The sequence below is a fragment of the Mesoplodon densirostris genome, chromosome X (genome assembly GCF_025265405.1).
Source record: "Mesoplodon densirostris isolate mMesDen1 chromosome X, mMesDen1 primary haplotype, whole genome shotgun sequence".
Lineage (NCBI taxonomy): Eukaryota > Metazoa > Chordata > Mammalia > Artiodactyla > Ziphiidae > Mesoplodon > Mesoplodon densirostris.
The window spans coordinates 123,275,551-123,302,542 of NC_082681.1; the positions used below are offsets into that span (position 1 = coordinate 123,275,551).

At 50.6% G+C, this 26,992-nt stretch overlaps 1 protein-coding gene across 2 annotated transcripts in view; it reads left to right on the forward strand.

Moving 5' to 3' along the window:
* The window catches only part of RAI2 (retinoic acid induced 2), a 61,111-nt gene extending 41,874 nt beyond the window's left edge, over positions 1–19,237 (forward strand). For both annotated transcript variants that reach the window (XM_060086369.1, XM_060086368.1), the window contains exon 2: positions 17,250–19,237. In XM_060086369.1, coding sequence (XP_059942352.1) covers positions 17,274–18,854 — 1,581 coding nt within the window. In that variant the 5' untranslated portion in view covers positions 17,250–17,273 and the 3' untranslated portion in view covers positions 18,855–19,237. The remainder of the gene's footprint in view (positions 1–17,249) is intronic.
* The last annotated feature ends 7,755 nt before the right edge of the window (positions 19,238–26,992 follow it).

Here is a 26,992-nt window from a genome sequence, read left to right on the forward strand (position 1 = left end):
ATCTTATAGCATGTACACTTTTGTATCTGGCTTCTTTTGCTCAACACAGTGTTTTCGAAACATGGATGTCATTGCTTGTGGCAGGAGTTCTCTGCTTTTTATTGCCAAGTAGAGGTCTACCGTGTGGGTGTTGCCCATTGTGTTTATCCATTCACCTGTTGACAGACATTTGGGTTGTTTCCAGTTTGTGGCTCTTATGACCAGACTGCTATGAACATCTGTATACAAGTCTTTTGTGAATATATGTTTTCATTTCTCTCGGGAGGATACCTCAGAGTGGAATTGCTCAGCCTGAGGATGGGCAGTTGTTTAACCTCCTTAGAAACTGCCAGACAGTTCTCCAAAGTGGCTGTGCCATTTTACCAACAGTGTAGGAGCGTTCCAGTTGCTCCATATCCTCACCAACTTTTGGTGTTACGGTCTTTCTTATTTTAGTCATTCTAATGGATGTGATATGATCCTTTAGGGGTTTTTCTTTTAAAGGACATTTTAAAGAATTTTCAAGCATGTCAGTCAGTGCCAGCTCAGACACTGAAAAGGTCCTGTGGAGGGGAAGCAAAGTGTTACATTTTTATGGTGAGGAGGTTTCTGCTTATCATCCTTGTCCCTGAAGCGGAGTCTTTCCAGCCCTGAGGGCTGTCTACAGACTGCCGCAGGGCAAGCTCAAGACCAGAGCCCCAGCGGGGGAAGGCAGGACAAAGCAAGAGGCAGGCCAGGAGTCAGAGTGGAGGAGGGAGGGGCTCCCGCGAGGGGAGCTCAGAATGCCACCGTGACAACCGCAGGGGGACAGATCATGCCCCACGCGCGCACTCACCCACAGACGCTGAGAATCTAAGCTTCAAGTAGCCAGCAGGCACAGGCCAGTTCACAATCCTGCTGTCTTTTCAGCTTCTGTGATCACACATGGTATGAAAGCTCCACGCAGCGGGGATATGACATTTCCAATTTCTTACCTTGTAGTTGGCCTAAGCAACTGGAAATCCTCCAAAACCCGTTGCCAGGCATGGGACCACTTAGGTGGCGAGCATCAGAACCATCCCTGGGGGTGCTGGTTACAGCCTTCCTGACTTCTCCAACCCTACCCATACAAGGGTGGGGAGTGCCTCTCAAATACTTTAGCTAATCTGTGTATTTTGACTATCACTAATTTTACCCATTTCTAACAGTCATCACGCTAATTAGCAAGCCACCCATTTTACCACCAAAAGAACATTTCTAGTATCCCCTGTGCTCTGCTAGCCAAGCTTCGAGTATTGCTAGAGATGAAGGGATAACTAGAACTCCTCCGGTAGCAGCCCAGGGTTGGGCCTCCCTGGTCTGAACTTGAGCTGACACCTCCCCACAACCCGGGGGGAGTGTGTTGATGACAAGGCTGGCTGACTGACTGCGTTAGGGCTTCACTTAAGTTAAGTCACGGGCAGGAAATGTCCCACTGTAGGTGAGGGTGCCCGTACTGTGTAGAAAGTATTCTGATCAGTTTGCTCCAGTGTGGCAATGCCCCAGAGGCTTTAGACGGATGGGTACTTTGGAGAGAAACCCAGAAAGAGGGCAGTCATGTCAAACATCGCACAAGAGCTTGCTAGTAGTGAAACATCTGTGTTTGGTGGAGGGGAGGCTACTTTTGAAAGGGCAGTCTTTGCCTGGACAATCAATGATGTAGGGCACCAAGGGAAAGCTGGCCGAGCCCCTTGAAGCATGGATGGTGGACCCCCCGAAAGGAAGAGCCACAGGGACCTTTCCTATAAAGAATCCCATGTGGCCGGGGAAAGGGCAGGAGTCCCAGGCCTCCCTGCTCTTCAAACCAGCAAAGCATCAAAGGGTACAAAGAGAGAAGGGGGTGTTATGGTCCTAGCAGCTTCCTCTGGCCAGATGCCAGGCCCACCAGCTTCCTGGGTCTGTTTGTCTGCGTTGAGCCGGGGCCCCGCTGCTTCTCCCTCCCACACCCCTACCCACTCGCACGGGTGGGCCCCTGGGGGTCTCCAGGGCGGAAGGCTGCTAAAAGGCTGGCCTTCTCTGCTCTCTGATGGCAGCTCCACTCCCCCTGGCCTCTCCCGACCCCGCCGGCTCTGTGAATGCCAAGGAGATGGACTCTTTCAGTGGAGACTTATGCAGGAACCAAGCAAAGAATGGTCCCGAACCCATGTTCATAAATCGATTTAAGTCAGGAAGAACAGCCAAGGGAGTCAGTGCTTTTAGTGCAGAAAAGTATGCACGTGGAGGCTCAGAACTGGGCCCTGAGCACTTGGGCAGCTCCTGCCGTTCTGCTTTTCGGCCAGTGGGGCTCGAGTTGCTCGGAGGCTGCACGTCTGCCTGCCCCCAGCACCCGCTGTGCACAGAGCCGTCCCGGGGAGCACGGTGTCGGGTAAGGGGATGCCAGCTGCTGTTCTGAACAAGTCGAATGTGTATTGTGGCTCAAGTACAACAGAAGTTTATTCCTTCCTCACATAAAGCCCAAAGTAGATGTTCCCGATGGCTGGTCGCCCTCCACCAGGCCATGAGTCAGGTGTGCAGATTCCATCTTGTGGCTCCACTGTCTCCATCAGGTGGCTTCCAGGAGGTCCCTGTGCATCAAGCTGAGGGGAGGAGAAAGAGGTTGGAGCATCATATATGGAAGGTTTGTATAGGAGCCAGCCTGGAAGTGCTGTACACCAAACTGCTAGGGAAGCTGGGAAACGTAGTCCAGGCAGATGAAGAGATGGGTATGGCCAACAGCTGGCCAGTTGGCCACAGATGACATACTTTTCTGGGAAGGGTTGGAATGAACCCTTACCTGGGACTCGTTGAGGTTTAGGAAGAGAGAGTTGTCCTTCAGGGGCCAGGGGTGGCTGGTGCAGGGGCAGTGGTGGAGCGGGGAGCTCAGGTTGAGGCCTGCTGCAGGAGCAGAAGCAGGCCAGGGAGCTCTAGGCTCTGGTCAGAGGTAAGAAGACACTCCCCCTTCACCACCCTCAGCGGCCCCCCACGCGGGGCCCTCTCTTCCCCTCCCCCGTCCCCCAGACCCATCTTCCCTGCATTGTGTCCTTCACATTCTTGGAAAGCTCTGACCCTTCCTCCCATCAGAACAACCATTCCCTGGGGATTCACAGCTCAGTTTGTGGGGGAAAAAGAAAAGCGGACAAACCAATTCAAGCCAAGGTGGTACTGATCTGCTGGGGCTGCTGAGAAAGTGGATGAGAAAATGAATGAATGTGAAATGCCTAGCAGGGTGCCTGGCACATAATAAGCAAATGCTTAGTAAATAGCTTATTATTCTCATCTTGTGAGTGTGTGTGTGTGTGTGTGTGTGTGTGTGTGAAGGGGGGGCGGGGAGAGCTAGCCAAGTCCTGCAAATTAATCTCCTCATTCTTTTCCTCCCTATCTAATGGTCTCATGACTGAATCATGACCTTCTGTTCAGCAGGGCCTGTGGAAACATCAAAATTGCGTTGGTTGAGTCAGCAATCCTTTGGCGCATGGGTTCATTGCCGAAGGGCAACTTTTAACCCCCTTTGGAGGAGCCAGACACGCCTCTCTTGTTCACAGCACCTGGTCTCTCCCTCAGGCCCTCCCCAGCCCCGGGCCCCAGGCTCCACACCTTCCCTCTTGTGCCTTTCCTCCTGCTTCTGGACCGCATTCCACCATCTCCTCTACTGAAATCCTGGCCCCGTGGCAAGACCCGGTCCACATTGTCACTTCTGGGAATAAGGGTTGAATGACTGGAACTCAGGGGTGGAGCAGGTGAGGATGAAGGAGAATCAGCATGGATCCTGGTTTGGGGACCACCTTGAGTGTTAGAGGGACGACAGGCGGACTCACTCCTGCTTGCCCACCGTGGGGTGTATGCATGTGTGTGTGTGAACACACGTTCCAGAACTCTTCCCCGAAAGAAAATAGGAAATAACACCTGTAATCTTCGTTGTCAACCAGCCAGATGTTACACTGCAGCCTTTCCTCCCCGTACGGCACCCTTGCATTGTTTATGCTATATTAGCTGCAACCATGATACATGCTTTAAGATAAATATAGTGCATTTCTAGAATTTCCGAAGACTCACCAACCCAAAGATTCTGCAGAGTGCCTTGTTCTGTTCTTGAGAGAGCTTGTCTCCAGGCAGAGGGGTGCTTCTGACAAAACAGAATTCCAGAAAGAAGGGTCCCTGTTGAAACGACGAGCACTCTCTGCCCTCTTCCTGCATTGTCTGCGTATTTCTCAGGTCGAGGGTACTATTATTATTGTGTTTAGGCGGTATGCAGCTGATGAAGTGAAGTGGCATTTGTTTATTTATTGGTTTTTGGGCCCTGAGTTGGAACACAAGATCACTAGAAGAGAAACTCCCTCTATGACTCATCCCAGGAACATCTTGCATTCCAGCCAGCACAAATATGATTAAAAGAACTTTCTTGAGGGCCCAAATTATATTCTAGCAAAGGAGCACTTTAGCCAAGCTGAGCTTCTCTGGAACATTTTGCTTTTGGAAAGGGAGCTGTCTCTGGCCTCGTCATGTGCCTGGCTCTTTATGAGATCTCAAGGCACACTTCTAGCAGATTCCTCTGTGGCTTGGAGATTGTTACCATAACAGAGTGTCTTCTTCACAGGGGTCATAGAAAGTGCCAGCAGTTGGGGAAACACCTGGTCATGGTGGTCTGAATTGGTGACATTTGGGTCGTCACATAATAAGCACTAGAACTTTCCAGGGCATGGCTGGTGTAGCAGACATGGGTGACATCCCGTCCCCATGCCCTCTCAGGGTGACCCCTATACTCTAATGGCTGCTCACTGAAAATACCTGTGGTTTTCCCTCAGGCTTTTTTTCCTTAGTCTCAAGAGTGCACTAGGCCCGCGTGCTGGGCTGGCTGGAAGTGCCAGGGAATTAACACATTGTCCAGGAGTAGCCCTTGACATCTGATGGATGGGGGTTGGTGAATAAATGCCCCACCTCCCAGGCAGATGTTCTCCACTGTCTCCCAGCGTTACCTGTGCAGCTGAGCCCCAGTTGCCCATGGTGGTAACTAACTTGATAAGTTGGCTTCCTTCCTTTCCGAGTCTCACTGCTTCACTTCTCTGCTGGTGTTTTCTAGATCTTCTGCCAAAGAAACTTCTTGCAGTCAAGCCAGTCTGTGGAGGAGCCCAAACTAAGATAAGGAGCCAATTGGGATCATCAAAACCCAACAGCTTCCCCCCCCTCCTTACTGTGTCTGCCACAGTTGGTGGTCCTTAGGCTTCCACCGTGGCTGTGACATTGCAGTAGCATGTGTGCATGGGGGTGCAGTCCTTTGAGGCCCCTAACCTCTGCAGAGAAACCTGGTACGACAGAGACCAGAGCTGGAGGAGGTAGCCAGTTTAGTAACAGGGCCCTGTGAAGACAGTTCCAGATACTGCTAAAACCTCTAGACCTGGGAGCCACATACTCATGTGGTTCCTGGTATGTGAACAGCAAGTGTTTGTTGATTGAGTCTAGGAAGGCATTCACTTCCTCTGTAAGCGCTGAAGGCTTAAAGGGTGAGGCCATGTCCCATCCCCTTTTTGCACGTCAAGTGCCTTTTAATGGAGCCAGCAAACTTGGTCATAGCTGTAGGCTCTCGTGTCTATGGAGGGACTTCAAGATAAGTAGGATTTCTCCCTTTGGTTGGTATCTGAAATCGCTCAATTAGGATTTCATTTCTTTGTCCATAACATTATCACTGACTGAATTAAGTTTATTACACCAATAAAGGAAACATAATTCTTGAACCTATTAGTCATAGACCTCATTGAGAATGAGTTTATCAGCTCCATTCTGGAAAACCCAATTCTGATAGAGGAAACCCAATTCTGACTGCCCAAGGAGGGGGTGAGAGGTAGGCAAAGACAAAGATCAGGGACCAAAAGAAGACTAATCTATGTTGTTTTCTATGATTGACAACTCAAGTCATAAGTGAATGTGCTTGGTGGTTTTAAAAGCATGGGAGAAGCTTTCCTCGAATTTGGATCACCTTTCTCATGTACCTCTAGTGCTGGTGAACAATTTCCTATTTTCCCTCATTCTACTGGGAAGCTCCACTCCCGCCTCTCCCTCCACCACGCTGCACAGCAGCCAAGTGGTTGTAGCTCAGCAGCCAAGCGGTTGTAGCTCAACAGCGGTCCGTTTTGGGCAGCTGAATAAAGCTCATTCAGCGTTTTTCTCACAGCTTTCCTCAGTTTCTCGGTTTTCTCTCTTCCAGCTGAGCAACCTTCTTTCCTTCAACTCTTGCCCAGTTATCTCAGAAAATTCCTCTGCTTTCTCTCTCCCTCTTGTCCTTACCCAATTCCTCTCCTCTTCCAGCCCTCCCTTGTTTTTGAGAAAATGCCCCTAATCTTGCAGCTAGGCAGGAGAGGAGAGAGCTATTTAGGCCCTTCTGTCACGGAGAAAGAAAACTGTAGGATCTGAAGCGAAATTATGCATCACAGCCAATCAGCTATAACTTTGGAACTTTACAAATGCTCATGAGTCCATATTCCAGATACAAAAGGCTCTGGCCACCTCTTCTTTCTCCCCCAGCCTCTCAGCCTGAATGAGAAGTAGATTTTTGTATTTATTGAATTGTTTTCCCATTGTCTTTCATTTCCTGTAGGGCAACAGTGTTATTTTCTATTTTCACTGCAAATGTTCAATATTTCAGCTGTGCTGGGGGTTAAGTGAGTTTCTGTGGAAACCTCGCCATCAGATGTAGTGTTAATTCTATGGTAAATGCCTTCCCAGTTCCTAGCAGCTGATTTTAAAATGAACCTCTGAACAAACAGGGTCTTAACTCAGAAACTGAATGTACAAACACATTGGGAGCGTTTGTAATGCTACTTAAGACGCTGAGAGGAAATATAGGCAATGGATCTGATAATGATGACAGTGATGCTAGTGACAAGGTGACAGTAATGATGGTGATGATATGATGGCTATGACAGTGACGATGATGATGATGAAGCTGCAGGCAATGACAGTGGTGATGACGATGTTAGCCACGTTATTTTTAACATTATCACCAACTTTTTTTGTTTTTGGCTGCGTTGGGTCTTCGTTGCTGCGCGCGGGCTTTCTCTAGTTGCGGTGAGCAGGGGCTACTCTTCGTTGCGGCGCACGGGCTTCTCATTGCGGTGGCTTCTCTTGTTGCGGAGCACGGGCTCTAGGTGCGCGGGCTTCAGTAGCTGTGGCACACGGGCTCAGTAGTTGTGGCTCGCGGGCTCTAGAGCACAGGCTCAGTAGTTGTGGCGCACGGGCTCAGTTGCTCCGCGGCATGTGGGATCTTCCCGGCCCAGGGCTTGAACCCGTGTCCCCTGCATTGGCAGGTGGATTCTTAACCACTGCGCCGCCAGGGAAGCCCTAGCCATGTTTTATTGGGAACTTTCTAAGTGCCAGGCCCTGTGCCAGGTACTTTACACTGATTATTTCCTTTCATCCTTACAACCAGTCCAGCTCTTCCCCCAACCCCAGGTCTTTTTTAACCTCATTTTGCACAGAGGGAAACTGAGGCTTAGAACTAACTTGCCCAAGGTCACACAGCTAGCAAAGTTAGGCAGAGCTGAAATTTGAACCTAGGCCTGTCTGAGTTCGAAGCTTGTACTTCTGACCCCTCTCGGGAGTGGGGGGCAGGGGGCAGTGCCCAGCTGAGGCTGGCACAGTTTTCATGCCGAGAATTGGTGAGGGGCTCATGTGCATTAGGATAAAGGGAAAATCTGAACTCCAGTCCTTTGCACCTCACAAATCTGCACCCCTTCCTTCCAGTGACCCCTCGGAGGGTCTATTTCTGGCACACTAGTCTCTGGAAAATGTCCTGCTAATGACACGGGATTATAAACAGTCCTTTTCCCAGAACAAAAATTTAACCTTTGTATCTCAATCTAATTAGAAGTATTTTCTCTTCCAGGAGCAGGTTTTTTTCCCTCTTTGTTCCTTATTTAAGAGGTTTCTTTATTGCCAGAAAAATCTCCAAACACCATAGCTTTTTAAGATGATACACCCTGGCCAGAGGTCTTGAACACGACCTGTGCTCCTGCATGAGATGGCCACTCCAGCACCAGCACCTGAGGGTGTTCGGGTCCCGTGTGTCCAGCTTAAGGCTCTGGGACCTTGGCCGAGTGCAGGGGTGGACACTCCTGGGCTCTCACAGCCCACATCCAGGTGAGTGTCCCCTGCCACCACCAGCAGTTCTTTATGATTTTCTCTGGTGATTCTGATCTGTGTGTCTCCCGTTCCCCTGGGCTCACCCAGGCTTGAGGAGGGTGCTTCTCTCCTCTTAGTTTCAGGGGCAACCCTCTCTGGACAGTAAGCATTTCTCCTCTACCTTAGAGGGGTCCTCGCGCTGACATCTCTTCCCATTGCTGTGTAGGGACTGGCATTCTTTTAGAGACTTACCCCTTCACGTCTGCAAGAACTGTGCACCTTGAGGGAGCCCTGTCAGAAGCAGATCGCCCTGGGAGAGTATCAGTTGGTGAATCCTTGGGGAATTGAGCTGAGAGAGTAGGTAGTTTTTGAAAGAATACATACACGAGTGGACGTGAGCCTAGTTCTCTACTCCGGCCCCGCACCCAGGCCTGCAGCCCGAGGACCGCCATAGGTCCTCTGTGGGCAGGCTGGAGGTACTGGGGAATCTAAAATGAGATCGGAAATGCAAAGACATCTGACAGTCTCCTCCTGGGCCAGAAAGGAACCAGGCCAGCTGCGTGGCACCCTCCACAGCCAGACCCCCAGATCCCTCCCGTGCTCTGGTGGAATCTACCACGTCGTAGGGACGTTTGACACATCGTGGGTTCCCGACAGCGCTGTGATGTCTTCACCCCACAGACGCTGCTGCCCTGCTCTGCAAGTCGAGTCCCAAGAGAGAGAAACCATGCTCTGACTGAAGCCGAAGGGTCTTCTTACCTTCGCCCCTCCTTTTGGCCTTCTCTTCTCCCCTGGCCTGGTTTAAAGAGGAACCAGAACTCCCAAAAGAACCTCCCTCCTTTCTCTAACCTTTCCCTCTTCACCATTCCTAGTCCCTCCTTCCAAGCTGCTCCCCTCACCCACGCTGTGGGCTTTGGAGTTGGGAGGATAGGGAATGGAGTCTTCTCGGGGGTCATGGGAGTGGCCCAGAAAGACCCGCCCCCATTCTGCCCTTCCCCCACCCCCTCGCACCCTTTCCCTCTTCCGTCCAAGTCTCTTGAATTCCCACACCTCCCCATCCCTCAGGACCCGCAGCAATTCCTAGAAGGCCGGGTTTGACTCCTTCCCGCAGGCACCACTCACTCGTGGGAGGCCTGAGTTAACTTTCCACCCCACCATGAGAGGGGGGCAGTACCCCACGTTACAGAAGAGGAAACTGAGTCCCAGGGACACAAAATGACTTTACCCCAGTCACAAAGAGCTCGTGTGTGTGTGTGTGTGTGTGTGTGTGTGTGTGTGTGTGTGTGTGTGTCTTGAATCTCATCTTTTACTTCTATTTCTTGTCTATTAGATATCATGGACTCGAGGGTTTATTTCATCTTTTTTATCAAGGTCCTCACCCATCAAACTCTATTTGACAGTTTGATGGTTGAATCAGACCATCCCACATACTTTGGTGTTGGACTCTGGTTAAGGGATACAGATGTAGCAGGGGACCCCTTTGACTCAAGTGAAATTTGAACCCAAGGCAGTGGCTGAGGGACTGTGCTTTTGAAGGGAGCACAGGTCTGAGAGGCTTGCACGCTACAACCTCTGAGTCTCACTCAACCTCTGAACCGCAGCTTCCTGCTCTGCAAAATGTGAGGGGTGGCCTGGGCCAGTGACCCCAAGACTCGTTCAGGAAGGGGGGACCCTTGGAAGTCTCGCTGGGTCTTGGAAGCTCTGGCTCTCCTGCTGAGTTCCAACTTTTTCATGCTTGCACTCCTATCAGGAAAAAAAGAAAGAATTGACCACCCCCTCGACACATACACATTGTTAAATTATATATGTCTTCCTGTATTTATTTATTACATATGCCATAAAATAGAAAAATGGGAATGAAAAGGATGAGGTGGTAAAACGGACATAAATAAGTTTTATGACGACTGTACCCTGTTCCCCGGGAAGGCCTGGGAGTGCCCTGGTGTCAATGGCCAGTTTACCATGCTCAGGCTCGCTGCTTCCTCTGCCTGTCTCACAGCTCCCATTTTTCACCAATATCACATCACATCAGAGCTAAGATTTGCACTCAGTCCTCTCTGGCAAAACTCCCCACAGCCGCTGCCCACCTTCATGAATGTGAGACTCAGTCATGAACTGCACGGCCACCACTGTTTTAATAAATGAAGTAACATGTTGGAGAACTCGTTCCCAAAGCTAACTTGGGTAGTCATAGTCCTTTTGGAGGGCCGTGTAGATCTCTGCGTGTAAAAGGCAATCAGCTGTAAGCCAGGTGACTATTTTGTGTTCTCTGTATTGTAGCCGATTTGGGAATACATTCATGTGATAATTATGTTCACAGCTTCAGTAGAAACGCCCTGTGCTGATGTTTGAAGCTCAGAAAATTTAATCACTGGGGCAAGTAATTGACAATTATTATACCCTATGGGGAGAGCAAAACCATTTTTTACCCAGTTGGAATTACTTCTTAGATATTTAGTACATATCAGGTCCTGAATGGTGAAACCATATCTACGTTGTATTAAAGGATGAAAGTTATGCTTTGCTCATTTCACTCATAGTAAGTGGCTGGTGATTTTTATACAGAATTAGGTTGATCATTGAGGGTATAGTTTTAAGTGCTGGATCGAAAGCAAGAAATAGAATAGGGTGCAGTTGGCAGGGAGAGGATGCTTACAGAGGTCTCTGGGAAGTCAGCCTTGCAAGAAGGAGTGACACCTCACTTTTTCCCAGGGGCGGGGGCACATGGGAAGACTCTGTGATGGCCAGGGTGGAAGTTGAGGGAATTCCAGACTTGATGGCTTTAATCTTTTCTGTGAAGTAAGAAGCAAGATCAGCCACTAAGAAGAAGGTTGGCTGACCAGGTGCCTTGTTCTCTGGACTTTGGATTAAGGCCATTCTGCCTGCACAGTAGAGTCACCTGGGGAATTTTTCAAAACCCCAATGCCCCGGCTCTACCCGAGACCAATTAAGTCAGAGTCTTGGTGGTGGAACCCAGGCATCAGTATTTTTTAAAGCTCCCGGGTGATTCTAATGTGTAGCCAAGTTGAGAACCAGAGCTAAGCCAGCACCTGTCAGATGTGAACGTGCACACAGATCATCCCGGGAGCTTGTCGAGATGCAGGTGCTGATTCAGGTGGTCTGGGGTGGGGCTCGAGACTCTGCATTTTTAGCAGGCTCTCAGGTAATGCTGCTGCTGCTCCAAGGACATTGATGATCCAATTCTGACCTGAAAAAATGATGGCTGCCTACAGGCTCCATAAACACCAAAGCTGTTGATATTTTACAGTTGGAAAACACATAGTATCGGGATATATTTTTAGAAAATGAATGTCTTTTTTAAAAATAAATTTATTTATTTTTATTTATTTATTTTTGGCTGCATTGGGTCTTCGTTGCTGCGCCCAGGCTTTCTCCAGTTGCGGCGAGCGGGGACTGCTCTTTGTTGCAGTGCGCAGGCTTCTTATTGCGGTGGCTTCTCTCGTTGCAGAGCTCGGGCTCTAGGCACGCGGGCTTCAGTAGTTATGGCTCGCGGGCTCAGGAGTTGTGGCTCGCGTGCTCTAGAGCGCAGGCTCAGTAGTTGTGGAGCACGGGCTCTAGGCACGAGGGCTCAGTAGTTATGGCTCACGGGCTCAGTAGTTGTGGCTCACGGGCTCAGTAGTTATGGCTCACAGGCTCAGTAGTTGTGGCGCATGGGCTTAGTTACCCCACGGCATGTGGGGTCTTCCCGGACCAGGGCTCAAACGCGTGTCTCCTACGTTGGCAGGCAGATTCTTAACCAGTGCGCCACCAGGGAAGTCCTGAAAATGAATGTCTTAGAGGAGGAAATTTATCTTGATAAAATATCTAGGTGAGGCTGACTTCAGGGGAAGAGGAGGGCAGGTCACACCTGCAGGCTGTTGGGGCTGAAGGGGGTGTCCCCAGGATCGGGACCAGGGGACTCCAGAATGGCCCGCCCTAGATCATCCAGGTCCTGGAGGTGGAATCTGCCCAGATCACTAAGACTGCTTCCCCTGAGGCTGAGCTCACTTCCCCGTGACCTCACTCCAGTGGTTCCAGGGTCCTCACAGGGCTCCCAGGCAGCCAGTGGCCCCTGGCTTGCATTACCACGAGGTGACCCTGCCCACCAGACCTAGGAACCCAGTCCTCAAGCATTTCCTCAGGGGCGCTTGGCGCTGCAGACCAGGGGCCTTGTGGTCGTCTTGATAGTTGTTTCTGTGGTGAAAATGCTCTCAATTCACGGTACAAAATCAAGCCCCTCTCTAGAAGGTGATATAGGGCTCCTGGCATGCCCCCAGGGCTTTTGTCCAAATTCCCAGCTCAGAAATCAAGCTCTGTGTGAGGTGGTCTCGGGGACCCTGTCCTGGGTTAGAGTGGGCTTCACAGTCACATTCTGAACTTCCTTCAGTTGGAGTTGGTGCAGGCTCCTCAGGGGGCCCCCATGGGATCATTTAGGATGTAGCTGAGGGTATTAGGTTGAGTGTGTGAGTGTGTGTGTGTGTGTGTATGTGTGTGTGTGTGTGTAGAGAGGGAGAGAGAGATTAAGTGTTAAATGCCCACAACAGGGAAATAGATGGACTCTACGACCTAGAGACTAGTCTAAATTATCTGAGTGGTCAACTGTTTTCACTGTTGAAATTAAGCTATAAATGAATCCTTGTCCAAAAAAATGTCAATCTGTATGGAAGCCTGTAAGGTAAATTGAGTCCTTTGTGCGACGCTCTGGAGGCAGGAGGCCTGAGAGGCAGGCCCGGCTTGCAGGGCACCCAGTGGGGTGCACGCGTGGGGCGGGTCACTGACCGACTGCCTGGGAGTTGGGCCCCAGGTTGGTTTCTTCACGAATGTAACTCCTTATCAGGAAAACGGCACACGTGTTGCTTTGCTTTGGTTTTCATTGTCTGTGTGTGTCGGAGAAACACGGGACTCTAGGGTGAATCCATTCACAGGTCACCGTGTCAGACTCTTCACTGTCCACAAAGTGCTTTCGCATCTACTGTCTCGTCATTGGAGTCTGCCCCTGGCTGGTGAAGGTGGGTGACTGCCATGTTCCCCTCCCCGGCGCCTGTGGGCCTGACCCTCTGCTCTCTCCACAACAAGAGCATGGTGACCTCTGTGATAACTGGCCTCTGGCGAGTTTTATTCAGCCTTTCTGGGTCACAGTTTCCTCATCTGTAAAAAAGATTGGGAAGAGGATAGAGACGTAAGCTTTAATGTCCCTGCCAGTCTTGATATGCCATGATTCTATAAATGTGACAAGACGCTGGTTATGAGAACGCCAGGCTGCGAAAGGCCTAGATACTCATTCATGCCCTCCTTTCTGAAAGGATTCACCAGCTACGGTTATAAAGATGAGCAAGTGAGAAAGTTGTTTCTCATACTGGCAATGCCAGCATGAGAGGGAGGGTCAGGACTAGACAAGGTAAGTTTGGGGTCCTGTGGGAGCTCAGTGGGGTTGGGGGAGATCTCAGAGGATGAGAGTCCAGAGTCTGACAGGTGAGCAGGAGTTGGCTGGGTGAAGGTCAAGGCCCGAGAGGGCTCCAAGCTGAGGGGCAGATCCTAGGGACAGCGTGCCTCTGGTATCCTTAGATCTTCGTGATAGTTAGACAAGGGGTTCAGGTGGCAATTTTGTGACCCCACAGGTCTCTGAGCCCAATTACTGCCCCAGACAGTCCTTCCTCACCTCCCCAGCTGCTCTGTGCCTTGAGGCGTCTCCCCAGGTTCTCCATCTGGGGGGCACGTAGGCAACTGGCCACAGGCCTCCAGCAACCGCAGATCCAGATCGCCCACTTCCCCTCCCTTTACGCCCCGCCCCATACCCCCAGGGGTAATGGGTGCAGGCCGAATGGATGGCCGATGTCATTTAAATCCTTTTGCCAACAATATATATATATATATATTTTTTTTTTTTTTGCGGTATACGGGCCTCTCACCGCTGTGGCCCCTCCCGTTGCAGAGCACAGGCTCCGGACACGCAGGCCCAGTGGCCATGGCTCACGGGCCCAGCCGCTCCGCGGCACGTGGGATCCTCCCGGACCGGGGCACGAACCCGTGTCCCCTGCACCGGCAGGCGGACTCCCAACCACTGCGCCACCAGGGAAGCCCTTGCCAACAATATTTTGAACAACCCAAACAAAAGGCTCCCTACCACCTCTGAAGAAATGGCACCCCCTCGGCTTGAGCACTATGTGGTGGCTTCTGTGACACGACCTCTGCAGTCAGCATCTGGCTTCTGGCTTGTTCTCAGGGACACAGACTTGCCCTGTGAGCCCTCATCTCAGGAGCTGGTTATCCTCAGGGCATCCCTGGGGCTTCCAGCGCCAGCTCCTACAACAGTGACACCCACTCCGGCCCCCCAGCTGCTGACCCAGAGTCGGGGTGCGTGCTGTCAGGGTGAATGAGGGGAGGAGGAGAGGGCGGAAGAGGGGAAGAGCCCCCTGGGAGGCGGGAGGGTGCTTGACGCAGGCAGCGTAGTCCTGGGCCCCGCATGGTACGCGACGCGGAGCGGGTGCTCAGTCCCCGGTGGGGAGCGGCGGGCGTCGTCTCAGCAGGCCTCTAGGTGGGGGACCGGGGCTGATTCCCGGGCCTGCCCGGCTCAGTCATCAGGCGGGTCCAAAGCTGTCACGTGGGAGGAGGCAGGGGTGGTAGTCCGGCCCTTGGCCCCCGAGATGCCGCGCACCGCCACCTGCCTCCTGGCCTGTCCCGCATCGCATCTGGCCCCGGCCCTGTCCCCAGAGGCCAGAGGCCCTGGCAAGGGGCCTGATGGCAAGAGTTTGCAGGCACTGGGCGCCCCCTGGGGGTGGCACCCTCACCTGGCAGGACGGCCTCCTCGTACTCTGAGCGGGAAGGTTCTGGAGGATTAGCAGTCCTAGGACCAGGGCAGGCCGGGAGAGGAGTGAGGCTGCGCGGGGAGAGATGAGGGCCGCCGCCGGAGCCAAAGGTATGTGCCAGGAGCCGGTGGCGACGAGGTGAGGGCGGGCTGAGGGAGGCAGACAGGGACGGAGGCCGCCACGTTTGGAAGGCGGGCACGTGTAGCCTGTTATGAGAAAGCAGCCTCATAGCTGGATAGTTCCAAACCCGCGGGAAACACGGGACATGACTTCCTCCGGCGGCCTGCGTCACAGGCCATCAGAAGCCGCCTCAGACGGGTGGCCGTGGTGCCTTCTCCGACCGCTGCTGTCCTTGTCCTCACCAGCCCCGCCCAAGCTTCCCTTCAGCCTTCTGCCAACCCACCCTGAGTTGTGGCCACTGTGAGGGACAGGGCGACCCTTCGAAGCACTGTCCGTGAGTGGCCGACAGAGCTCTGTCCTGCCGAGGCTGATGCTCCTCCTGGCTTCACTCTGACGCCTTCTCATGCTAGCCAGTCTCTGTCCGATCAACAGCATATGCACCCCCAGTAGACTCTAATCCCCATGAAAGCAGGAGCATCTCCAGGATCATGACAGCATCTCCAGCCCCCAGCAAAGCGTTGGGCAGGCAGTAGGCATTCAGCAAATTGATTGGTTGGATGGATGGATGAATGCATGGAAGAATGAATGAATGGTGTATTGGAGGCATGGCATTTTCTGGGCTGAATCAGGGAGCACTCCTCTCGGGAAGAACCAGGCCCTTCAGCTGGGGCGAGCCCCCTCCGGCTCCCTGGGAACAGGCTTCCTCCGTACTCAGCCCCAAGGGCATCATTGGCCACCACGCTGGGCCACTTCGTGATCATTTTTGGAGCGCACCCTGCCCCTAGGGAGTGGGCTCTGGTGCCCTCCCTCAGAGGCCCTGCAGTGCGCTCTGCCGAGAGCATCACTCATCATTCCTTCTCCATAACGTTGTTTGCACAGCATCCTTCCCCTTGTCCTCCCCTCCTCCTGCTTCAGAGAAACTCCTTGTTCTGTGCATTTGACACGTTGTGATTGTCTGGAAATATCGCAGAGTTGTTCATTTCTTAAAGCTGCCTTCCTCTAGTGAGGCCTCGTTTGTTCACTTCTAATCCCATGGTGTGCTGGGCCGCCTCTCTTGTTTTGGAGGTTGTGTTGGTAATTTCGTGGCGAGGAGAGGACAAGTTGACCCCAGGACGGAAGTCTAGACGGCTCAGACAGGTGAGGTCAAGAATCGGAGTTGCCCAAGGCCTGCCCAGCAAGACTGAAGATTATTGAATTATTATTGAGCCCAACCAGACTCCAGGGCTGCACAGATCCCGGAGTTAGACATGGTGCCTGCCTTCTCCATGGTAACAAGGCTAAATATGGACGCGTTTCCATGGAGAGCCATATCGCAGCTGCAGCCCTGCTTCCTCCAGGAAGCACCGGCGCTGGGCTTCTTTGGCTTCTCAGGAGGTGGCCAGTGGTGCCACGGACATCAAGAAAGTATATCTCACCTTTGAGGATGTTTGTTTCCAACAAGGGTTCCATTTCCCCAGCCCTAGATTCGTCAACATCTGTTCTTCTTGACAGCTAGAAGTTAGGAGAGAGAGGTCATGGGTCAGACAGACAGAATGGGGACAGTGACGCTGGACCCAACGAGCATTCGTGCAAGTTATCCTGTCTTCACTCCTCGGAGTGGCTTTTCCTATTACTGGAGGAAGGAGGGTGTCACTGGTTGGAGGGAGACCACTGTAATGAGCCTTGTATAAATACACTGCTGTTCCTCTCATCAAGCCTCTTTTGGAAGAATTATTGCTGCTACAAAGAGTTTTTTAAATGCTTTCCATAACTGGGGTGGCCCCCTTCCAATTTCATACAATATTCTAACGTGACAGGGTTCTACTTCTTTTCTTAAAGGAAAGTAAGTCTCTGCTGCATATTTGAATTTGAACAAGTCCCATCCCCGCATATCTTAACTGTCCGATAGAACAATGTGGAATGAAACTTTGTGTTTGTTGCAGGCTAAACATATAAGCTGAGTGAGTATTCGGCTTCACAATACTCTGTTTAACCTCACTTGGCTATTTAGTCATTACATCATCTGTGTTTATAGTTTAATCGTCTGTTAAATTGGGGCTGTCCACGCACAGCTGATCGTATGGGTGTGTTCGTATATATTAGGAAATATCTGTAACATGTATGTATACACAGAGAGATGGGTGTGCTCCCCGGTTAACTAAGACGTGGAAACTTTTAAAAGATGTAGAGAGAGCTCTCAAGGCAATTATAAATAGTCTCGGAAGGAAGATTCATATGGTGTGTTCTGTGTTGCAGGCCGAGTGGCATCAGAGCTGAGTGATGGACGATCTGCAGTCCCAGAACCTCTCCATGGACATGACCGACTCCTCCCCTGCCTTGGCCAATAACAGACTGGAGAACGGCATGGCCCAGCTGATCACCACTGAGGCCTGGAACATCAACTCCACCGACCTGGTAAAGAAGGCCCTGGTGACCGTGCCGGCCCCGTCCATTCTGAACCCCCCGGCTGAGTCCCAAAGCGGCATGGCTCTGAAGGTAGCGGCCACCGTGCTGCAGCCCCTGTGCCTCGGGGAGAGCCCGGTGGTGATGCCCATTCACATGCAGGTGGAGGGCAGCTCCGCGCCTGAGCTCAACCCTAACGGCAACGCCACGTACGTCATGACCACACAGGGCCCCGTGCAGCTGCCGGTGGTGCTGGAGCAGCATGTCTTCCAGCACCTCAACTCCCCTCTGGTCCTGCCACAGGAGGCCCCGTGCTCCTCCAGCGCCATCCACAGCAACCTCTTCCAGGGAGCCGAGGACCCCGAGGCCCAGCCCCAGCTCCTGGACCTCAGGATCCCCAGCCAGCCGCAGGAGCCCACGTTGCCCTTCGAAGCCGTGCTCCAGAATTTGTTTCCTTCGCAGGGCGCTCTCGGCCCTCCACCCTGTCAGCCTCCTCCGGGATATGCCCCTGTGCCCCCCCAGCCCTTTAACTCCCCCTTGTCCCCCCTGGTCCCACCGGCCACCCTCTTGGTTCCCTACCCTGTGATCGTCCCCTTGCCTGTGCCGGTCCCCATCCCCATCCCCATCCCGGTGCCTCAGAGTTCTGAATCCAAGTTCAGCCCCAGTTTCCGAAAGCCGCCATCTTCCTTCGGCCTACACCCCTTTAAAGGCACCCAGACCCCTCTCCAGAAGGAGGAACTGAAGCCCTTCAACCTCTTCCCGCCGAGGGAGTACTTCCAGCTCGGCCGCCACACCGTCATCAAGATGGGGAGCGAGAACGAGGCCCTGGATCTCTCCATGAAGTCAGTGCCCTGGCTCAAGGCTGGCGAAGTCAGTCCCCCGATGTGCCAGGAAGATGCAGCCCTGGACCTGTCGCTGGCAGCCCACCGGAAATCTGAGCCTCCCCCTGAGACATTGTATGACAGCAGCGGGTCAGCGGACAGCCCAGGTCACACTGTGATGGAGAAACTTCCCAGTGGCACGGAAGTGCCCTTTGCCCCCACCACGCCCCATGAGGCCTCAGCCGTGATGGATAGTCACATGGGCAGCAGCGCCGCCTCCGAGCTGCCCAGCCAGCCCAGCGGTGAGGTCAAGGCTGAAAATAACATTGAGATTGTGAGCGAGTCCCAGGCAGCCAAGGTGATCGTCTCCGTGGAAGACACTGTGCCTACCATCTTCTGTGGCAAGCTCAAAGGCCTCTCGGGGGTGTCCACCAAAAACTTCTCCTTCAAAAGAGAAGACTCCATGCTTCAGGGCTATGACATCAACAGCCCAGGAGAAGAGTCCATGGGAAACACGGAGCCCCTTAGGAAACCCGTCAAAAACCGGAGCATAAAGTTAAAGAAAGTGAACTCCCAGGAAATACACATGCTCCCAATCAAAAAACAACGGCTGGCCACCTTTTTTCCAAGAAAGTAAATAATGGCTTTTTAAAATTTTTATGATTATAATATGGGGAAAGGTGCATTGGTTTTATAAAAAGGCATTTAAAACAAATTATCTTTGTTAATTATTTTGGGGAGTAGCTGGGAAGCGGGAAGGCAAATTGGCTCTAGAGGCCGTGTAAGCAAGTTTCATTTTCTTTTTTAATTTTTGACTTTTCACAAATGAGTAAATAAGAGCAACCTATTTTTCAAGCAGATTGCACATTTTTTGCAGCTTTAATGGAATATTGGGTGAATCAGAGGGGTAAAAAAGCTATTTTCATTGCCACAAAGTGCTTTGATGATGTAATACCTAATAAAGGGTAGGATGAATATTTCACAATAAATGTTTGTTTGCACTAACTGGTTGCAGTATTCTATCATTTATAAAATCTGCATTCCTGAACTGGCATGGTTTGGCCAAAACTGTCGCTTGTGAAGCACTGCAAGTTATCCGTGTTTAGAGACCGAAGCTCTTCAGACATATTGGGCAAAGAAGAATCATATTGGCCTATGTCCTCAGAAAAGGAGGATTAGGGGCAGGACAGGAATAAAGATGCAGGCATAGAGAATGGACTTGAGGACACGGGGAGGGGGAAGGGTAAGATGGGACGAAGTGAGAGAGTGGCATGGACGTATATACACGACCAAATGTAAAATAGCTAGCTAGTGGGAAGCAGCCGCATAGCACAGGGAGAGAGATCAGCTCTGCGCTTTGTGTCCACCTAGAGGGGTGGGACAGGGAGGGTGGGAGGGAGGTGAAAAAGGGAGGGGATATAGGGCTGTATGTATATGTATAGCTGATTCACTTTGTTATACAGCAGCAACTAACACACCATTGTAAAGCAATTATACTCCAATAAAGATGTTTTAAAAAAAGAAAGAAAAGGAGGATTAGGCATATGTATGACCTCGAGCAAGTCATTTCCCCTTCTGGCCCCTTTCTTCATTTGTAGAAATGTGGCAAAGGGAGGGGGTGGGGAGGTGAGTTTCAAGTACCCAATCCCCCCTCTAGTTCACAGAGACCCTGGATGTGCAGAATTCTGTCTGAAACCTTCCATAGACTAAAGCAGACAAATATCTCTAAAGGGAAATTTACCTGCTTTTCCTCCCTCCTCCCAAAATTTAGCTGAAAGGACTTTCTCTTCAAGGGTAGTAGGAGCACTGTCCTGAATGCCTAATAGTCTTGCAAGTCAAAAGTATTACCGAAGGCCACTCAGAACAAGAGGGCAGTCCGGTGGATTAGGAGGTGTCTCACGCAGGTTCCCGGCCCTGGGTAGGGATGTTTGGGTGTGGGGTCGAGGAGGGAAGAGAAAGCCATTCCTTATTCGTTTATCCCAGTGATTCTCAACTGGGGGTGATCATGCCCTCCAGGGAACATCTGACAATGCCTGGAGACGCTTTGGTTGCCATGGCTTGGGGAGGGGGGTGCTCCTGGCACCTGGTGGGCAGAGACCGGGATGCTGCTAAGCATCCCACAGTGCACAGGGCAGCCCCCAGGGCAGAGAGTGATCCAATCCCCATGTCCACAGCACTGAGGCTGAGAACCCGCCGTTAAACCATCTCTCGATGGACAGAAGCGATGCACCTGGAAGAAGAGAACAGCGCGAAGCCATCCACACCAACGAGGAACTGTGAGTGTACGTTTAAAATAGACCTGCTAGGCGGCACAGCACACTTGGGTCTGAAATTGTGCTGGCGAGAGACTGATTACAGCATGCCTGCTTTTAAACTTCAGCCTCTTTCTTTCACTTCTTGCAATTAGTATGTATCCAGCTGTTACCGTGAACACGAACAGGAGAGAAAGCAGTTGCGAGACTGTTCTTTTATTACCAGGCCCTCCGTGTATAGGGTTACAGTTTTAGCTGGTCCTGTACCATACCCCTATAATGGATTTTCTTTTTCCTGCTCTTTGCCTGTGTTGTTAAAATTTCTCTTTCAACGTGTGACACGATGAGAAATAACCAAATAGTTCTTTCTCATGAGGCTAACTAGTCCCATTCTCTCACACCAGCCAGACTCCATCCTTTAAGCTTCTGCATGGGGCCATCTTTTCCAGTTTTACTCCTATTGTGGGTTTCTGGCCACGTTTCCTGACCATGGCGTGTGTATTCCAGTTTCACATACAACCAACACAGATGTGCCTAGGCACTAGCATTTCTCATTCACCTGCTGTCCTTTTCTCACCATGTTTGTGGTTGTTTCTGTTGCCCCTGCAGTGCTAGGCAGCCTTTCTGCACCAGCCAGCAGGGCCCCTGTCTTCACAATGTACTGGGAAAAGCTGCGCTTCTCTGTCTTTGAGGGAACAGAATTCTCAATTTGCCCTTTAGAAGCAAGGGTTTAAAGCTGACTGAGTGACATCTAGGTGGAAAGGAAGGCATTTGTAACCTGTAATCGCGTTATAAACATGAGGCTGCGAATTTCTCTTTGTTGTATCTGGAGATGCCCTTTTCTCTTCAGATGTCAGCTCTGGTTGGGTGAGAAATGCTGGCTCCACCGCCAACCGTGGGTGTTGAGCCAGCGTGGGCCATCCCGCAGCCCTGGAACAGGCCTCTGCTCCCACCCCAGCCGTGCCCATCCATGGGCCTTGCCAGTCATCACTGGGGTCTTTGGAGAGAGGCCTTTGTGGTGGGGACTGGCTGTCGAGTGGGAGACTTGCTCAATGAGGTCTGTGAACCCTAGACACAAGAGTGTTGTGTTGGGACCAGGGTTGTGCTACAGGGGCAGTGACACCCTCTGCCTGCCCCCCTCTCAGCCTTTGGTGGAAACCAGAATCTACTTCGCTAGGGAATCGAGAGAAGGGCGAAGGGCTTGCTGTTGCACCAGCGTGAGCCTAGGGTTCATCCCTGGTGGCTCAATTCCACTCTCCCTTCCTAGTCAGAAGTTTGCAGACTTCCACACAAACCTTAAGTAAGAACCATCATCCTGGACCCATGCTTCCTGGTCTGAGACATGTGATTCCCACAGGGCGCATAGAGGAGGCCACTGGCAAACTCAAGCCCCATCACGGTTCTGCTTGATTCGGCCAGCTATGGCCACCCTTAGTGCCCCACACCTCACAACCGTCTCCAGCTAACCTACTTTCAGGTTTCAGCCATGCAGGATTTCCATCACGCTTTTTCTCATGACTTAATTTCCCATCTCTTCTCAAAAAAATGTTTTGGCCAACTAGCCTAAAGAACAGCTTTTCAGAGTCTTTCAGGAAATACGATTAGTCCCCAGGAATGTTGACATTTGCTCAGACTTGTCAAGATGGCTTCAGTTGGCTTCAGTTCAGAAATGAAAAAAAATTGGAACAAGTTACTAACACTCATATTTGGGGGTAGTGATCCTCCTGGTAAAGTAAAAAGTAGTTGATCTAGAGGGAAAAAAGAGAAAGATTTAAAGAGGATACAGTTACTATCCTAACCAAGGAAGTCGTGACAGTGAGTAGAAAATCCTCAAGTGAGGTCAAACATTTGTTTAGATTCAAAGGCAAAACTCTCACACTTGAAGCATGAAAATAATATGTCTGCAATGGTAAAAACTCCCAACTCCAAGAAGGAGGACGGGAGGAAGAAGGTTGCCGATTACTGAGAGAGGATGTCAATTTAGTCATTAGCTTTTTAAATAGCCTAGTTAATAAGGCAGGAAAGGATTTAGATTTCAGTTTACAAGTGAGAAAATTGAGGCTCAGAAGAGTTTTCTGCTTTCAGTTTTTAAGCATCACCGACTGAAAAATATGTACTTTGCAATGATTCTTAAATATTGGGTTTGAAGCCCGATGAACCCACAGGAATTTGGATCCTTTGGGGGCAAAAACCAGTATGAATTAATGAAGAGTCTGAATTACAGATTTTTTTTTTCAATTATTTGCAAGACCATTCCAGTTAACTGGAACGCCCAGGGCACTTGGCACAATGGTAAGGGGGAGATTTCAAGCTGAAGGGTGCGGGTGCCAAGCCTCTAAAGGCCACACTCAAAAGCTGCTAAGCTGAAAACTTTAACAGCAGGGGGGAAAAGCGTTAGAGGTCATTCTGGCCGACTTTACTCCTCATTAAATAGAAAAGGCAATTTTCCAGAACAGCCCACTACCTACCACCAGGTCAAATAACTGACCTCCCACATCAGTGAAACAAAATAGGGTGTATTTGAGGTCTTCAGGGTGCCGTTTTAATAAATTGAGATTTTATTTTAATTACCATATTGGTTATTTCATAGTAAGTAGTAGTATGTATGAGTACTTGAAAGAACTAGTTCCAAAATATTGCAAATAATCCATCTGCAACTGTTACTAGGCCAGGGGATTTTTCAGCAAAGTGAGATTTTAGCTATGCTTTGCCAAAATTATGAACAAGTTCAAGTTAAAGGGGATGAACTGTTGAGGTTTACTATATTAACCCAACTTGTAGGTTACTTTCCGTCCAACTGTATTCTGTGTAGACACTCAAAAGCATAGGGTCGTGCTGCTGATAACGATGGTAGAGGCCACCTGGATCCTGTCCTCCCTCTGCGAAATCATTTTTTTAAATCTAAGGTTTGATCACCCAGTCAATTAGTAAGAATGCGATGAGCCCCTTTACATTGGTAGTACCATGCTCTCAGTCCCAAATGGTGTCAGGAATTCAGTTTTATTTATAAGTCTTCAAATAAGGAACTTGAAGAGTTTCTTCGATGCAGAAATTTTCATTAGGACACATTTCAAGCCATATTAAGAAGCACCACAATGAACAGACCAAATGCTTTGCAAGCAGGGACTGAAGCTTATGTATCTCAAGGTTTCTCCACCTCGGCACTATTGGCATCTGAGACTGGATGGTTCTCTGTCGTGAGGCTGTCCTGCGGGATGTTTACAGCACCTCTGGTCTCTATCCACAAGCTATACCCATATCACCCCTCCCCCTGTCCCAACTGTGACAACACCAATGTCTGCAGACATTGGCACGAGTACCCTGGGGGCAAAGTCACCCCTGGTTGAGAACCACTGCTTTATTTCTGGGATCTGTCTAACACCTGGCCCACAGCAGGAGCTCAAAAATTCTTTGAAGACTGAACTTAATCAGGAAACAGGCAGAAAGAGAGATCTATAGCTCCCATCTCTGGGGCCCCGCTCATAATTTCCGGTTTACTACCTCAAGGCTGATCTGACCAGGAAACTCTCATTGGGAGCTTCCATTCATCCATCCAAAGGGCCATCAGTCATCCAGCGTGTAACACGGTCCTCTAGAAGCTTCTCCCTAGTCAACGGGGTTCAGCAAGACTACTCCCTGTCACAAAAAGGGCAGGCACTCACTCAGCTAGTTCTGAAGGGATGCCTCATCACTTTACCAACACCATGAAACTGGAAGGACCCCGTGATGGCTGTTCATCAGTCTTGTTTCCAAGGGCAGCATAACCCAGGAATTTAGAAACATTGCCAGGAAGCTGGGTGTGTTTTTTTCCCCTTATGTTTTACCTAAATCCTTCTTGCTGTGATCCAGCCAGTTTTTTGTTTGTCCTTAATGGAAACAAAAGGCCAAATCTCCTCCTTTGAGTAGTTTCCTATTTAAACACCAGATCTTTTCTCAGTGTCCTTCCCTTGAACTCAAAAGTCCCATTTCCTCTCACACTCTCTGAGCTCCAACTTTATACTCCTTTTGTCACCTTGGTGGCTCTTTCCCTAATTTCTCCATCTACTTTGTAGAGTCAGAACTCCAAGTAGGTGGTGAAAATGTTCTAAAATTGATTGTGGTGATGATTGTACAACTCTGTGAATATGCTAAAAAACAGAACAAAACATTGAATTGTACACTTTTAATGCTTGAATTGTATGGCATGTGAATTGTATCTCAATAAAGCTGTTACCTTTTTAAAAATAATAAAAGAACCCCAGATAGAAATTGGGACGTGCCTGTGGGCCGCAGCAAAACCTCCTAGAACTGAATGGTTACTGCCCGTCTCTGATCAGTTATATGCCTGTAATACATCCTCACGTACCTTTGGGTCCCACCCAGCTGACTTTCCCAGGTTTTGCTTTACAGTCAGAACTTTGCTTGGAACATCATCCACCATGTCTCATTTCTTGGAATCTGGAATCCCTTCCTCCAACTGGTCCGCCTGGAGCAGGCCTTCCCAGTCCCTTAGTTTGGTCCTCACCATTTCTCTACCAGGGTTCGAACTATATTTGGCCACAGACCTCTTACTTCAGAGGAAATCACATGTAGAAGACCTGTATATTAAACAATCACAGAGCAGCAGCTGTGCTGGCCTGGGGTCCCACCTGACTGGCCCTGGCCCTGCAGGGCCTGCCCACATGGCTGAGGAAAGCTGCCACGCGACGGCGGGGCCGGCGTGCCCTGGTGCGGCAGCTTTCCCCATCCCCCTCAGCACCTGCTCCATCAGGACTCGAGATACATCCTGTAATCACGGGGTGAGTTTTTGTTTTGCAAGGACGGCACTTTTATCCTTGGCGACTTGACTGTTTCTCTGGTCTGGAATCCAGCTCCCCTTCCAGGGCAGGGACCAGGTTCCCAACCATCATTCCCTGCCCTGGAAGGGGAGCTGGGTTCCAGACCAGAGAAACAGTCAAGTCGCCAAGGATCCAAGTGGCGTCCTTGCAAAACAAAAACTCACCCCGTGATTACAGGATGTCGGCAGGTGTCAGCCCCCCAGGTGGCCACACACTGGAGACAACCAAAGTGCCCTCAGGAATTCAGTCTTTCTTGAGGCAAGGCCAGCACTTGGAGTTAACGTTTTTTTTGATAACAAGTGATTTTTTTTTTTAATGCAGCTTTATGATTGCAAGTACTGCACGAATGGAAACCAGCTAACAAGGTCTTGCCTGGCAGAAGTCCTTGCGGGGATCGTCTTCACACAGGGCTAACGTTATTTGTAAAGAGGGTATCAACTCCTTGTAAGTGAATGGTGCTCCTCAGGTACTTGAGCGTGGGTGAGAACTGTCTGTTTTCTTTGTGTGGCTGGGGAATGCCACTAGCAGGCAGTGGGCGAGCCAGATATTGAAGGGCTAATTCTTTAAGCTCTGAGACTTTTTATCGCAACTGTTTTCAATGGGAATCTTTTCAAAATGCATCAAGCATCTGTCAGAGGAAGGCCTTCCTTGACTCAGTCATTGTTCTGCCCTTGGTGCCTGGCCTGGGCTGGAAGGCCACGATGCCCTCCAGGGAAAGGGAGGCTGTTTGTCTCCAACAGCGTTGGCCCCCCTGTCCCCAGTGCCCCCTCCACACTGGTGCCTCTCTTCTTTTTCATTAAAAAAAAACTCTTCCAATTGTGTCCCTTCTCAGCGTCCAGGACAGCAGGGCATGCCTGGACAACTGCTGCTGGCCAACTGGCTCTCATCCACAAGCTGACCCACAGCATGAAACGATCCCCACTCTCCAGGCAAGTGTCTCCTCACCTCCCTGCGAGGCCTGGCCCCAGTGCCACCTCTGGGAACATCTTCCCCAGCTCCTTTCTTCGCATGCTTCTCTGAGACCCACTGCAGGGGACTGACACTGCTAGGGAAGGCCTCTCCCACCTTACCTAGCGAGTCTCCGGCCCTCGGGCCGCAAGCTCCCTGAGTCAGGCTCTTGGCGTGGAGATGATCGCTGGGTCCTCAGCTTCTGGCCCACAGTGCAGAGTAGCTGGGAAAGCCTCCACAATTGCTTTTTGAAGTGAAACACAGAGTGCCTTCTTTACTTTCTTATTTATCACTTGATGGCTATACTGGCCCCTGCCCTGGGCTTGGCCACTGTCAGGCCCTTCTGCTTTGGGCCTGTTCTGGATCTTGGTCAAGGACGTCAGTGCAAGCACCAGACAGACAGGACACTGTGTTTTAGACACTCCACTTACAGCCCACCTGTCCTATTTGTTTACTCTTTAGACCCTTCCCTTGTTGCCACCATGAAGGTTAAAATCCAGTAGAGCCCACTTGAGACATTGCAAATTTCTAAATTAATAAAGTTTTAATTAGTGTTTTACTGAAGCTCCTTCTTTCTCCCCTTCCTTCCCTCCTTCCCTCTCTCTCTCTTTTTCTTTCTTTCTCCTTCCCTCTCTTCCTTTATTTCCCTTTTTAAAATAACTCCCAGAAGTGCTGCTTCTGTTGAATTTTACAAGTGACATTAATTACCCAGGGACCCCTGGTTGCCTCTCAGGTCTCATCTTCCTGACCCTTCAGAG